At 45.1% G+C, this 12,477-nt stretch overlaps 2 protein-coding genes across 5 annotated transcripts; one reads left to right on the top strand and one right to left on the bottom strand.

The window, feature by feature from the left end:
* Positions 1–381: 381 nt before the first annotated feature.
* On the bottom strand, positions 382–6,893 carry EXOC8 (exocyst complex component 8). 2 transcript variants are annotated; one of them, XM_062490172.1, is made up of 3 exons: positions 5,340–6,893; positions 4,429–4,675; positions 382–412 (listed from the first exon to the last, which is right to left on the bottom strand). In XM_062490172.1, exons 1-3 carry the CDS (start codon positions 6,864–6,866, stop codon positions 399–401), a joined length of 1,788 nt encoding a protein of 595 aa, XP_062346156.1. In that variant the 5' UTR covers positions 6,867–6,893; the 3' UTR covers positions 382–398. The 2 variants fall into 2 exon arrangements, with proteins under 2 accessions (XP_062346156.1, XP_062346155.1); XM_062490171.1 differs by lacking the exon at positions 382–412 and having other exon boundaries at positions 3,318–4,675.
* A 213-nt stretch (positions 6,894–7,106) lies between these two features.
* SPRTN (SprT-like N-terminal domain) lies at positions 7,107–12,477 on the top strand. 3 transcript variants are annotated; one of them, XM_062489137.1, is made up of 6 exons: positions 7,496–7,531; positions 7,811–7,965; positions 8,693–8,792; positions 9,587–9,715; positions 10,463–10,730; positions 11,020–12,477. In XM_062489137.1, the coding sequence occupies exons 2-6, from the start codon at positions 7,946–7,948 to the stop codon at positions 11,730–11,732; spliced, it is 1,230 nt and encodes a 409-aa protein (XP_062345121.1). In that variant the 5' UTR covers positions 7,496–7,531; positions 7,811–7,945; the 3' UTR covers positions 11,733–12,477. The 3 variants fall into 3 exon arrangements, with proteins under 3 accessions (XP_062345119.1, XP_062345121.1, XP_062345120.1); XM_062489135.1 differs by lacking the exon at positions 7,811–7,965 and having other exon boundaries at positions 7,107–7,531; XM_062489136.1 differs by lacking the exon at positions 7,496–7,531 and having other exon boundaries at positions 7,792–7,965.

Below are 12,477 nucleotides of genomic sequence, written 5' to 3'. Positions count from 1 at the left end.
CTACTTGACAGATAAGCCTCATGCCAGACTTGATTTTCATCAGAGAAAATATGCTGAAGAGACTGCAAAACTACAAATATTTTTAAGTAAAAGGTAACCCAGTTAAACTGAAACAGCTGAGGAGCAAAGAGAATACAAAGACTGTGTAAGTTATGACGATAGGTGGTGGGGACCTTCTGTGTTATTGTGCTGGAGTGCAAATCTGCACTGTGAGCATGAAGCTACAGGAATTTAGTCCAATATTGAAGGAAAATGACCAGAAGTCACACAAACTTGACTTTGAGAAGTCACTAATCTGAACATCTTACTTGAGAAATAAAACTGCAGCTGAGACAAGCAACTTTTCACATCTCTGCAGGGGCTTGAAGCGTAGCAGTGTTTCTCAGGCAGAACACAAGTCACATGTTGGTATCTACCTTAAAAAAAAGCAGAGGGGTGAGATACTCTGAAGGACACCTGCCAACAGTACAGAAACACTTCAGGAAAACATGAAGAACCAAAAAACACAAACAATGCAAGAATTAGAAAATGTAGAACACAACCACTATCAAGGAATGAAAAAGACCTGAAAAAGACCTGAACCTAACATCCGGATCATTCTCTGCAGCATCTTCTTTCCCCAGCATGCTACCCAAAACCTGCCAAGCCACACGGCAGGGCAGCACAGCTTCCATGCCTGTGCCTGCCCGCAGCCTGCTGAGATTTCAGTGCACAAAGCTCCACCTAGTGAGGAGACAGGCTGTACTACACATTCAGCGCCCAAGCTAAGTATGGATGGACTCCAGACATAAAAGTCTGCAAGATAGCAAACCTTTAGCATTATGCTGCCCCATTGTTAATAATCCATCTCACATTCCAAGTCCTATCATGTAGCCTCTCCTCTATGCCCAGAAACATTTTCTTCCAGCATCACCTCGCTGAAGTGACTTTGTAAGAACGTAACTGCAGTGACACCACTTGGCTTTCATCTCACTGCTGCTCACCTCTCCCTCACAAGATACTGATCTCTGACTCCACTGGAAGTCTAACTTCAAACATCCTTTTTCTGACGACCAAACCAAATACACCTCTAGTGCTGTATGTCCACAAGTTTTAGTACATGGTCTTCACTGCTCAGAAAAATTATTGCATTAAATTCTAATACATAAATTCATCTGAATTTAAAAAAACCCCAACATATTACACAATTTTTTTTCACAGCAGCTAAAGAAAACCAGATTTTATATGCAGTTGTCTCAAAAACCCAGTATTAATATTAGTTATTTCTTAAATCAGAACTGTTATCATATCATTCAGCAGTTACTGCAAATCCCACAACAATTGAAAAAAAAAATTGAAAAAATTGAACAACAGTATCGCTGCAAATGTACAGCTCAGGAAAAGTTAAGAGCCAGTCCAAAACTGAAATTTATTAAAGTATGACTGAGCAACACTGATTCTTCTGTTAACTAAGTTAGCATAAAAGGGTGTTGAGTTTAATTCCACATAGTTTTCTTTATGCTAGTGTTTTTCCGTGAATTATGACTTTAACAGATTCACAAGTTACAAAATATCAAAGCCACTTGTAGCAGTTTATACAAATCCACACCTGTTTGGATTGTGACAGGCACAAGAACATGATGTTTGATGACCCAAATGAAAAACCAGATTCCCTGATGCATTCAAACCAACATCAGCACAAGCCTGTTGCTCCATGGATGACAGCAGAAACAAAATCAGCAGGTTCAGTGTGCCATAGATTGATGAAGGGCTCAGTGACAGAGGCATAACAGAACATGTGGCAGAACTACGTTCTACATTTCAACCTCTGATAAGGGTAAGCTGTGATACACCAGCTCACAATAGAAGCATGAACAGGGCTCTCCTCCTTTTCAGCCTCATGTTAATGCTTGGGAATTGGGAAACTACAATTCAGCTTCTTGCATAAAATCCCCAAGCACAACAATAATCAGCCTAGAGTTCCAGATCTAACCCTTCTCTTTCTAACACACAAAAAGATAAGGCTCATCTGTATTTATTCTTTCTTCTGCTCTTCAAAAAGAAATATACCTGTGTTCACAGAAGAAAACATCATCTCTCCTCCTTCTCCTCCAAAATATCCATCACCACTGAGAGCTCTAATTTATAATTCACTTGAAAGTACTTCTCAGATTAAGTTGACACCTTTCCCACTTCAAACACATGAAAAAGATTATATTACTTTGCTATACTTCACTAGGTTCTGATATCAAAACCAGTTCACTACTGAAATAACACCCATAGGACTCTCTGTCTCTTTGACAGAAGAAGTTAGACAAGTTTTAACTCTCACTGTCCCTGTCCTTTAACACAAAAGTAGAGCTATTTCACTGGTTTTCAATCAATGTAAGATGGGAACAAGTTACCCTTTAAAAACTTTCTGTATGAATTTTGTGAGTTGCTAGCAAAAGGCCCAAATACTGAAAAGCATGTGAGCAGACACAATAGGATGCTTTGCAAAATCTGACAGTTCAAAAGGCATCCAAAGAGCAAGAGAACAAAACCCAGCCACTGAAGTGAAAACTGCATTGAACTAGCACTATGAAGACAGGGAGAAATTAAGAAGTTTCTGTATAACAGCTACACAGAATGTTTTACTAGTGATACCTTTTGTTTGTTCATGTAGTCACAAGGCATTCATTACTATGATACAAACAGCAAAAGCTTTAATTTGAAAGCATTACAGGAACAGGGGATTTACAAGGTTCCTTAGCTGTAATATGATTTTCTCACAACTAAGAAAGTTTGCACAGAAGCAGTTTGCACAGCTTAGAAGTTGAAGCTGACAGCTTTCCAAAGCCAGCCTTGACACAAGACTTGGCTTATTTTATTTTCACAGACACATACTGCACAAGACAGCCAACACCATTCAATCAAAACCTAAGAGCATTTGTATAAACTTTCCCCATCAACATTAAAACTGCCAACCAAATCCTTGTGATTTCTGCAAAAAAGATAGTTGTTCCTGCTTATTGCTGTATTACAGGAAATTATGCTAGTTGTTGCAGGAGATAGTGTATATTCCAAAGTTCACATCTCTTACAAAAAGCCTCACAGTCTCTTCACCAGGTGCTGCTTCTGAACGGCAGAACTAGCATTCCATGTCTTCCAAATGAAACAGTCCCTTCAGACCCTCTCCCCACTCTGCATATCTCAAGAGCATTTATGCCTCTTCACTATGGTTCCAACCAGGAGACAACAGCCCATAATGCACTTGTGACAGCACCTCAAGCAACAGTGCACACTTCACTAAATGGACATGATCCCAATTAGATCCATGAGAAAACATGGAAGAGGAATGCAAAGAGGAAGGTAAGCAATTTATTCTCACTTCTCTTGATGGGAACAAATGGTTCTGACAGCAGGTTTGTTTTTAGACAGTTGTAACTTAGGCTGACAGGCCAGCTTATTAAACAGAAGAAGCCCCTTCACCCAAACACCAGAATATGTACTAAAAACATTTTTATTTCAATCTTCCTCCAAAATGAATGAAGATAATCTCAATGTTAAAGAAAAGTCTGCATTTCTACCACAAATATCACATTGTGCAAACCCATGACATTTATCTGCAGTGCTGAGTCACATCTGGATGGTGGATGTGCCTTCCTGAACACCACACCCTAGGAATGCTTCAGCACTTCCCCTCCTACCAGAACATTGCCTCAAAAAAAATTGCTACAGTGACATGATGAGAATTGATTTTTTCCTACCATCTGCTGTATATGTATGTAAGACTTTCACAAACAATTGCCCAAAATTTATGTATTACAGTTATTTCCCAAGTCACAAATACTACACAAGCCCTTTGTACAGGATATGCTGTCCAAGGACATGTGACCTCCACCTTCTCACTTCCCTATACCCCATCCACCAAATAAAGCATTGCATGCTTGCAGGCATTGATTCAAAGTCTTCAGCTTCTGGAATGCAGCAGATGGAGTTCTGCATCCTTCAGGGACTCAAAAAACACCCGTTTAGTTAATCTGCTCAATGTATATCATCTTCAGTAAGTGCTGCCACTTTGCTCCCAGGAACAGTTAGGTTCACTTCACACCACAGAGGTGGTACTTTCCGGATTTACACGCATTAATCTTGAGGCATTTCTCAGATCCTGTAGCTGCTTGGCTGGCTTCCCAACTCCTTCCTCAAACCTTTTTTCCACAACAGGAAGGACAGTTTCATACAGGAAAGAAGCGTTCTGCCTAATGAATGCTTTTTTCTCAGGGTCCTGTTCACACCGTAAACTGTAATCAACGTGCTGGACAGCCACCAGGATGATTTCCACGAGACTCTCCAGAAGAACCATATGCAGCTCTGGAAAGTAAAGCTTTAATGCTTCCTCCAAGAAGGCCATAGTCTGCTTAGTGAATGCTACTACAGTGTAACTGAGGTTGACCCAGCAGTCATCACCTGTGTATTGGTCAAAATTGCCCACCCCACAGCTCCTCATCTCCTCTCTGAGCTTCCCCAGAGCCTCTGGAGTCATCAGGTTCATCTTTCTCCACATCTCCTCAGAGTTGCGGTGCTTGGTGGCCTCGATGATGATATCCTTGTAGCTCTGTAAAGCACCTTTGATATCCTTTACCAGGAGGGCATGAATGATGAAGGTGAGATCCAGTCCAATCTCGCTCAGCTGCTTGCAGTGCTCTTTAGCCACCTGGGATAACAAAGAAAAGCAAAGGATGTTATTACTGTGCAGGCTGCCTTTACATCTTACACATTTATCAAATTTATCTCAGAAAACCGAGAAGTGTTACTCATGCTTATTTCTCATGCTTTGAGAATCTCATTAATGAAAAATTAATAACTTAAAGATATACCCTGGCTGTCAAAAATACTCAGGACAATTACACAATAACCCACCCATGCATAAGCTTTTTCCCCCCTCCCAATTAGCAGATGAAAGAAAGCATAACCTGAAAAATTTAGTTTTGCAAAAGAAGTATGAAAACGTAGCTAAGGGCAGCCTTGGAAAACAATGAGCAAATTTTGAAGTACTAATAATTCAGGCATTGCTTATATAAATTTTAGGACCTCCTACTAGTCAAAGGCAAATTAAGAATCAACACATGTTGCATTCCTGATAAGGCAGGGTTTTTCTTGACGTGTATTATTATATAACCTTAAGGCTTTCCTCTGTTAAACTTAAAAAAAACCAAAAAAAACTTCGAACGAATATTAACCTCTCAACGCAGGAAACCTCTCTGGAGACCCACACAAGAATCGACGACTAAACTAGAGTCAGAAAAGAGAATTTAAAGCTCTGAAGCCTTTGTTTTAGCTACCGTGCCCCACCACCCCCCCTCTTTGGACCGTCTTACCTTGACACATTCTGCCGCAGTTGACAAACTCTCTTTGCTATCAAATACTTGTTTACTGAAGGCATCTACAAACATCTTCATGGACGAGCGGGCCCACACCACAAAGGCCGAGTAGCAGCCGTTGTTGCCGGCGAAGTCCGTCTCGAACTCCCTGGCCGTCTCCAGGAGGCTGGTGAAGAAGACGTGGCAGAGCTTGTGGATGTAGAGCAGCGTGGCGCCCTCGATGCGCAGCTGCCGGATGGCCGTCTGCACGGCGGCCGCACGGTTCTTCAGGAACAGCTCGCAGGCCTTGGTGGACTGGCCCAGGCGGATGAGCTGGGACACGGCTCGGCGGGTGGCCCGCGGGCCTCCTCGCAGGGAGCGGTCCGGGGACAGCTCGAACACCAGAACGTCCGTGAGCTGCCGGACCCGCTCATCCACCTTGGCCCGCAGCTCCTTGACGGGCTGGCTCACGGGCTTGTCCGCCAGGTACTCGTTCAGTTTATCCAAGAGGTCCACCGCCCCCTCGAAGTCCCGCTGGGCAATGCAGACGTCCAGGTCCTCGGGCAGCTCCTGGATCCACTCAAGCGAGAGGTCAACAACCTCCTCTTCAGCGGAGGGCTCATCCTCCTCCTCCTCCTCCTCATCCTCGTCGAAGGGGTTGGTGGATTCGGGGGGCGTCGGGGCGGGCCGGGGCAGGGCCTCCTGCTCCAGGCGTCGCTTCTCGCTGAGGGCACGGTTGCGCTTGGTCTCCTCCAGCACCTCCAGCCACTCCTTCTTGATCTTGGCGTTCTCAGCCTGGAAGATGCGGCTCTCGGGGAACATGAGCAGCTTGAACATGTCCTTCATAGGCGGGTTGTCCTTGACGTTGACCACGGCCAGCCCGTCGAGGGGATACAAGGCGTCGTAGCGGTAGGCGCCGCGGCGGTTGGGCAGCGCGGTGGCCACGAGCAGGCAGTCGTTCATGAGGAAGGCGTGCACCCGCTGGATCTGCGCCATGTGGTCGGCATCGTACTCCACCAGGTCGCCGTTGTAGACCAGGTACTTGCCGGGGCTCTCGGGCAGGAGGTCGCGGCAGCCCTCCACCTTCTCCAGGAGGGTGGTGAGAGTGCGCTGCCGACCCTCCTCGTTGGCCGCCGCGTCCTTGGCCGACAGCGGCAGGAAGGGGTCGGCGGCGGCGGCGCGGCGGGCGCCCAGCGCGGGGTCGTCGCGGTCGGCCTGGAGGAGCAGGGCCTGGGTGACGGCCTCCATGATGCCCTTCTGCTCGGTGAGGATGTGGCTGAGCTGGTACATCTCGCTCTCCAGGTAGCTGATCTCCCGCGCCGTCTCGATGAACTGCCGATAGTTTTGGTAGACGTTCCGTTTCAGGCTCTGCGCCGTCTCCTCGCTCAGCGCCTGGATGCGTTGCCGGTGCTCCTGCAGGTCCCGGTCGCCGTCCGACTGTTGCGACAGCTGCTTCACGTACTCCCCCGCCGCGAAGCCGCCCGACTCCAGCTGCCGCCGCAGCCGGCTCCCGCCGCCGCCGCCCTCGCCCAGCGACAGCGCCATGTCTGCGCCGCAGCCGCCGCCGCCTGGTGCCCGCCCCGCCGCCGCCGCCGCCGCCGGGGACACCGCGCACGCGCCTGCGCCCCGCAGCTCGGCGGCAGGAGCGGAACGCCCGCGGTGACGCGACGGGACCGCGCCGGGCGGGGCGGGGGCAGAGGGAAGGAAGGGGCGGAGGGAAGGGAAGGAAGCGTCTGAGGGGAAGGGGAGGAAAGGAAGGGGCGGAGGGAACGCTGCCGGCGCGCGCAGCCGGAAGGACGCGGCGGCGGCCGCAGCAGCAGCAGCCCGCGGGTCGGTGCTGCGCGTGCGCTGCGGCGGCTGCGGATCCCGGTTATCGTTGTCGATCCCGGTTTCCGATCCCGGTTGCGCCTTTGCTGATCGACGGGACCTGCGCTCGGGATGGAGGACGAAGATTTCTTGTTGGCCCTCAGGCTGCAGCAGGAGTGGGACGAGCAGGACAAGGCAGCGGCGGAGACGGCAGCGGCAGCAGCAAAGCGTCCCGATGTCTCTCCGTACCGCTCGTCCCTCCGCCCGCTCTCGGTGGTGGACGAGGCGTGGGAGCTGCTGGACCCCATCCCCGACGTGCATGCCCTGTTCGTGCAGTTCAACCAGACGCTCTTCTGGGGCAAGCTGGAGGCTGTCACGGTGTCCTGGAGCCCCCGCATGACCAGGTGCGGCACCGGGGGGTGTGGGGGGGCGGTCGCCGTGGCCGGGAAGGCGTGGGAAGGCCGATCCTTGTGTCCCGGGAGCTTTCCCGCCGTGCCTCCGGCAGCGTGCGCGGTGTCGGGGCGGCGGGAAGGGCCGGCAGCCGTGGAGCTCAGCGTGCGGCTGCGAGTGTCGGGGAGGAGCTGTCACTTGTCGCTCTGTGCTGCTCCTCGCCGTGCCCCGCTAGTGCTGCTGCTGCCACGGCTTCTCTTCCCGGGCACCTGAATGTCCCGCATCTCTGGCAGAGCCCGTACGGCGGGACATGAGTTGGTCGCTGTCGCTGTCTCCCTTGCCTTGCATCAAGGCAGCCATCAAAGGCTTTTCCCGGCTTGCAGGCGAGCCGGAGGGATGTTAAGACGGAAGAAATGACTCGGTCTTAGATGGTGTTCGTGGAACTCAGGTAGCCGTGTTGCTGCTCTGGTTTTCAGTCTTTATGGTAGTTACGCTGCACGGCAGAAAGGCAAATAGAAACTGATAATAGTATATTACCAAAACTTAGAATAGACTAGGAAGGGGAATAGAGAAGAAAGCTGAGGTAAAACAAACCCAGGAATTTTTAAAAGTGCAGTCGGCAGTTCTGCAGCAGATGCAGGTCCCACTACCTCTTATCCTGTGTTGGTTGCAGTATTCTTTAGACATTTGGAAATAGTTGGCTATTGCTCTGACAGAGGACTAACTCTGTGTTAGTAAGACTAACACAGGCAAAAAAAAAAAAAGTGGTGTTTGCTGGATTAGGGCACAGAAGTAAAGGTGTATGTAGGTTTGGTATGAGTCAAAACTTGATGAAGGGTGGGGAGTGAAATTGAAACAACCAACAATTAAGTCAGCATTTGCTGCCATGAATCTTCAGCCTCCATGCAGTGCATTTCAGTCCATCACAAGTTCTAAAGGACAACATTCTTCTGCCTTCAAAACAGGTTTTTCTATTTTAAGGGACTTGTGGGTATTTTTTTTCTTTGGTTAATGAGACTGACTTTTTCAATTAACTACTAAGTGATTCTATTCCATGTTCTGAGTGACCTAGCATATGTTTACAGGGGATGACATTTTAACTTAAATTCTCTGTTTACTTTACGTGCTACAAAACCAAATAGATTTTCATATTTTCTTTCTGCTTTTCCTTTCAGCTCTGCTGGTATCTGTTCATATCACGAAAGAAGTGGGTTGTGCTCCATTCGTCTCAGTGAGCCTCTTCTAAAGTTGCGGCCAAGGAAGGATCTCGTGGAGGTATTTGAACGTGGCTTATGAATCTGCACATAAAGAGTATTGTGCCCAGCCCCCCCCCCCCCCCCCCCCACTTCATAGAAAGATTTTGGATTTCGTAGTGGGATTCCTTTATGCAGTAACTTATAGATCATAAAATAGTGGTGGCTTTACTGTTACATTTGTATGGCTTGCGTTGCAATACCATGTCAGTCTTTAGTTTTATATTTGTAAGTGGGCAACTCCAAGTAGAAATCTAAAGTCACTTGTTTATTTTATTGATTTTTATATAGAGAAAAAAACACCCCAAGTTTTTAATCCCTAAATTATCCTTTAATATTCAAACCATAGACTCTAGTTTTGAAAGGGTCAACAGCAGAAAATAAGGATATAGGATATGACTTAACATGACTTTTTGTTGCTTCTTGCGCCTCTGCTAGAGCTGCTGCTTTGAGCTGGCTGAACAATCAGATTTGCCTAACAACAGAAATGCTGTAGAGTTTCAGCTTGCTCAAAAGTGTCTCTTTTTTGGGATTGTGGTCTTTAGAGATGTGATTTAAGTTTGAGGATTATTTCTCCTTTTTGGAATGCCACTTATTGTAGTGACACTCTGCAGCATGTTTTAGTGATATGGGAATAGGGGTAATTTGGTTGATAGATCAAAGTAGTATGTTTTTATGACCCAGACTGAATGTGTGAATAATCAAAGACAAGGTCAGTACCACAATCAGTGTAGAAGAGTAAAATACTTGCAGCTTAATCATTAAACTGAAAATGCAATGCTCTGCATTGAATACTTAATGGTTGCATCATTTCAGACACTGTTGCACGAAATGATCCATGCCCTGCTCTTTGTTACTCATAACTACAAAGATCGTGAGTCGCATGGACCGGAGTTCTGCAAGCACATGCGTCGCATTAATCTCTTGACTGGAGCCAATGTCACAGTAAGAATAATCCTCTTCACCTGATTTAACAGAGCTTTCTTCCTCATTGGGTGTTTTATTGACCAGTGTGGAATATGTAATATTCTTGTTAGACACTCTATAGTTGGTACCAATACAAAGTTGCATCCAAGTGTGTGCCAGTTCCATAGTTATTTTATTGGGGACGGTGGTGGGAACAGGTTGAGGAACATGTAGTGAGTTTTTAGTCATTGTATTTTTCAGGAATGTTCTCTGTCAGAATTTTTCTTTAAGCTTTTGTTGTAAACCAGAAACAGCTTAATGGTAGCAGGGACAGAAGTGTTCCATGTGAAGAACAGTCAAGATTCATGTCAATAGAGAGTAATGATATCAATATTTAAAAATAATGTGTCTAATAAGATCAGTTAAGGTAATAGCTGAAAGGATAATATGGTACTGGTGTTGTTTATAATGCATTCTAAACAGTTCATCTTCTAGGTGAAATTGTAGATAGATTTCCAAAGTGATTTCATTGCATTTCAAACAAGATAACCAGGACATATTCCTACAGATCCTATCTTTCTTTTTAAAGGTTTGTTTTAATGGTAGCTAAGTGTTGATCAAATCTTACTCCGGTCCAGCTCTCTTAACTGCTAATATAAAAACCACAGCAGTAGTGGAAGGAATTGAATGGAAATAGATTTTTTTAAAAAATATTATAGAGCTAGTGATACAAAATTTGTAACTTCCATAATGACATGGGTTTTTTGTTTGTTTTATTTAATTTAGATTTATCATAATTTTTACGATGAGATTAATTTGTACCGCCAGCACTGGTGGCGATGCAATGGCCCCTGCCAAAACAGAGCACCTTACTTTGGATATGTGAAGCGCTCAATGAACAGAGCACCCTCTGCACATGACTTCTGGTGGGATGAACATCAAAGGACGTGTGGGGGCACGTTCACAAAAGTGAAGGAGCCAGAGAAATTCTCAGAAAAGTCCAAGCAGAAAACCCAGACAGCAAAACCTCCACATTTCAAGTCAACTAACAAAGGTATTTTATTATTTTTTTTTTTCTTTTCAAGACTGATTTTTGTTTTCTTGCACAAATATGGACCAAACACTACATAAGCTTGATTTAGATGTTACTGTTACACAGCCAAAGAACAGGGCCTGTTTGTGCACTTGTAGGCTGCTCCTCAACTGAATTGTCTACAAAAAGTTTAGTTTTGTGCATCATTTTCAAGCAGCAGATTTTTTTGTGTGTGAAACACCTCAAATACTAAGCCCATGATTTTTAAATAAAAAAAAAAATTAACTTAGTTTTTAATCTGATTTTGCAGGCAAGGCACAAATGCATGGTGTGCAAGACCTGACTCCTTTTAGTGGAACAGGATATCGGCTTGGAGGAGGAGATGGTGTGCTTTCAGAGAAAAACACAAATGCCAGCAGCTCCACTGGAAACAGTGAAGCACACGGCTCACTGCATCATTCAGCAGTAAGGACAATACCAATCCCTAAAAATGAGATAAAACCGGAAAAATTACCCCACAATGGCATCTTTCTGCTTGGTGCCAGTGAGAAGAGTAACTTAGCTTTAAAGCGTGAGTTTCCAAAACCTTCTGCTGCTAGTACAGAAGATGATGAGAATGACTATGGATTGCCTGCTAGGATGGCTCGTGTTGCTGAAGAAACAACAAGCAAAGGCTCACCAGTTGGCAAGAGGGCTCTTCCATCTTCTAACTGGTCACCAAAAAGAATTTGTTCGGAGCAGACCCCAAGAGCTCAGGGTGCATCTGAGAAAAAAAACTTAGAATGTGCTAATACACTGCAGGTATGGCCAAAAAAGGAAGACAGAACTGCCTTTGAAAAGTATTTCACCCCAAAGGGGGTTAATGAAGTCACTACAACTACAAAAAGCAGAGCTGAATTTACACAGTCCTCTGCAGGTCCTAGCAATCCTGTGAGGCAGGATAGAAGAGTCAGTTGTCCTGTCTGTGGGACTGATGTTTTGGAATCTAAAATAAATGAACATCTTGATTCTTGTCTTGCATAAAACAACAGAAAGTTTCTTAAAAAGATAAACCAGGGCTGGAAGCATTGTTTGAAAGGTAATTTGCTCAGGGTTTGCTCAGCTGTGGTTGCATGTCTGTGTGCCTGTTCTGAAATGGAATTTAAAATGTAACTGACCTCCATATCCTCACGCTAGTAAGTAAAAATTGTGTGGAGCACTGCTAGGAATACCAGTAAAGACTGTTCCTGGACATGTCATAAAATACTTCATAATTTCCCAGTTAATCTTCCAGTGCTATACAGGACAAATTAAGATTAAAGTGACATTACTTGCCAGTCTTTATTTTGCTTCTTCTAGAAGCCAGTCAGGTTCATGGTTAGCAGGCCAGTCAATTGAGTATTAAAGCCATTGTGCCAGGAAAAGTTATGAGTGCCAGGCACATGTGTTTTCCACATGAGCTTCCTGAAATGTTCTCTTGCTGCACTAAAGTATTTAACGGGTTAAACATTAAGCAGTTTGATTCCTTACAACCAGTAAAACTGATTGTAAGTATGTTTGCCTAAAAAAATTAGTTTTATATAAATAGTTTTTAAACAAAATTGGTTTATATCCTGTTACTGTGATTTTAAATGGCTGTATCAGCCTGGTTTGTACATGTTTACAGTATTACTACTGCTCTCTTAACTCATTTTAAATGCTTAATATTTAAAAAAATATTGACACTACAGAAATTTAATGTCAATTACTTTGTTCTTGCATACTTTCAATAAATTGTTACTGATGTTTA

Source organism: Cinclus cinclus, chromosome 3, assembly GCF_963662255.1.
Source record: "Cinclus cinclus chromosome 3, bCinCin1.1, whole genome shotgun sequence".
NCBI lineage: Eukaryota > Metazoa > Chordata > Aves > Passeriformes > Cinclidae > Cinclus > Cinclus cinclus.
The sequence above is the reverse complement of the archived record's forward strand: the minus strand, read 5'-3'. Positions and strand labels throughout refer to the sequence as shown.

Bases quoted from the DNA above. Each gene is read 5' to 3' on its own strand.
- EXOC8 (XM_062490171.1), bottom strand. From the start codon at position 6,866: ATGGCGCTGTCGCTGGGCGAGGGCGGCGGCGGCGGGAGCCGGCTGCGG. The intron at 4,676-5,339 runs GTAAGACGGTCC...TTGTTATCCCAG, and splicing joins CTGCGGCAGAATGTGTCAAG to GTGGCTAAAGAGCACTGCAA.
- SPRTN (XM_062489135.1), top strand. From the start codon at position 7,260: ATGGAGGACGAAGATTTCTTGTTGGCCCTCAGGCTGCAGCAGGAGTGG. The intron at 7,532-8,692 runs GTGCGGCACCGG...TTTTCCTTTCAG, and splicing joins TGGAGCCCCCGCATGACCAG to CTCTGCTGGTATCTGTTCAT. The intron at 8,793-9,586 runs GTATTTGAACGT...GCATCATTTCAG, and splicing joins CAAGGAAGGATCTCGTGGAG to ACACTGTTGCACGAAATGAT.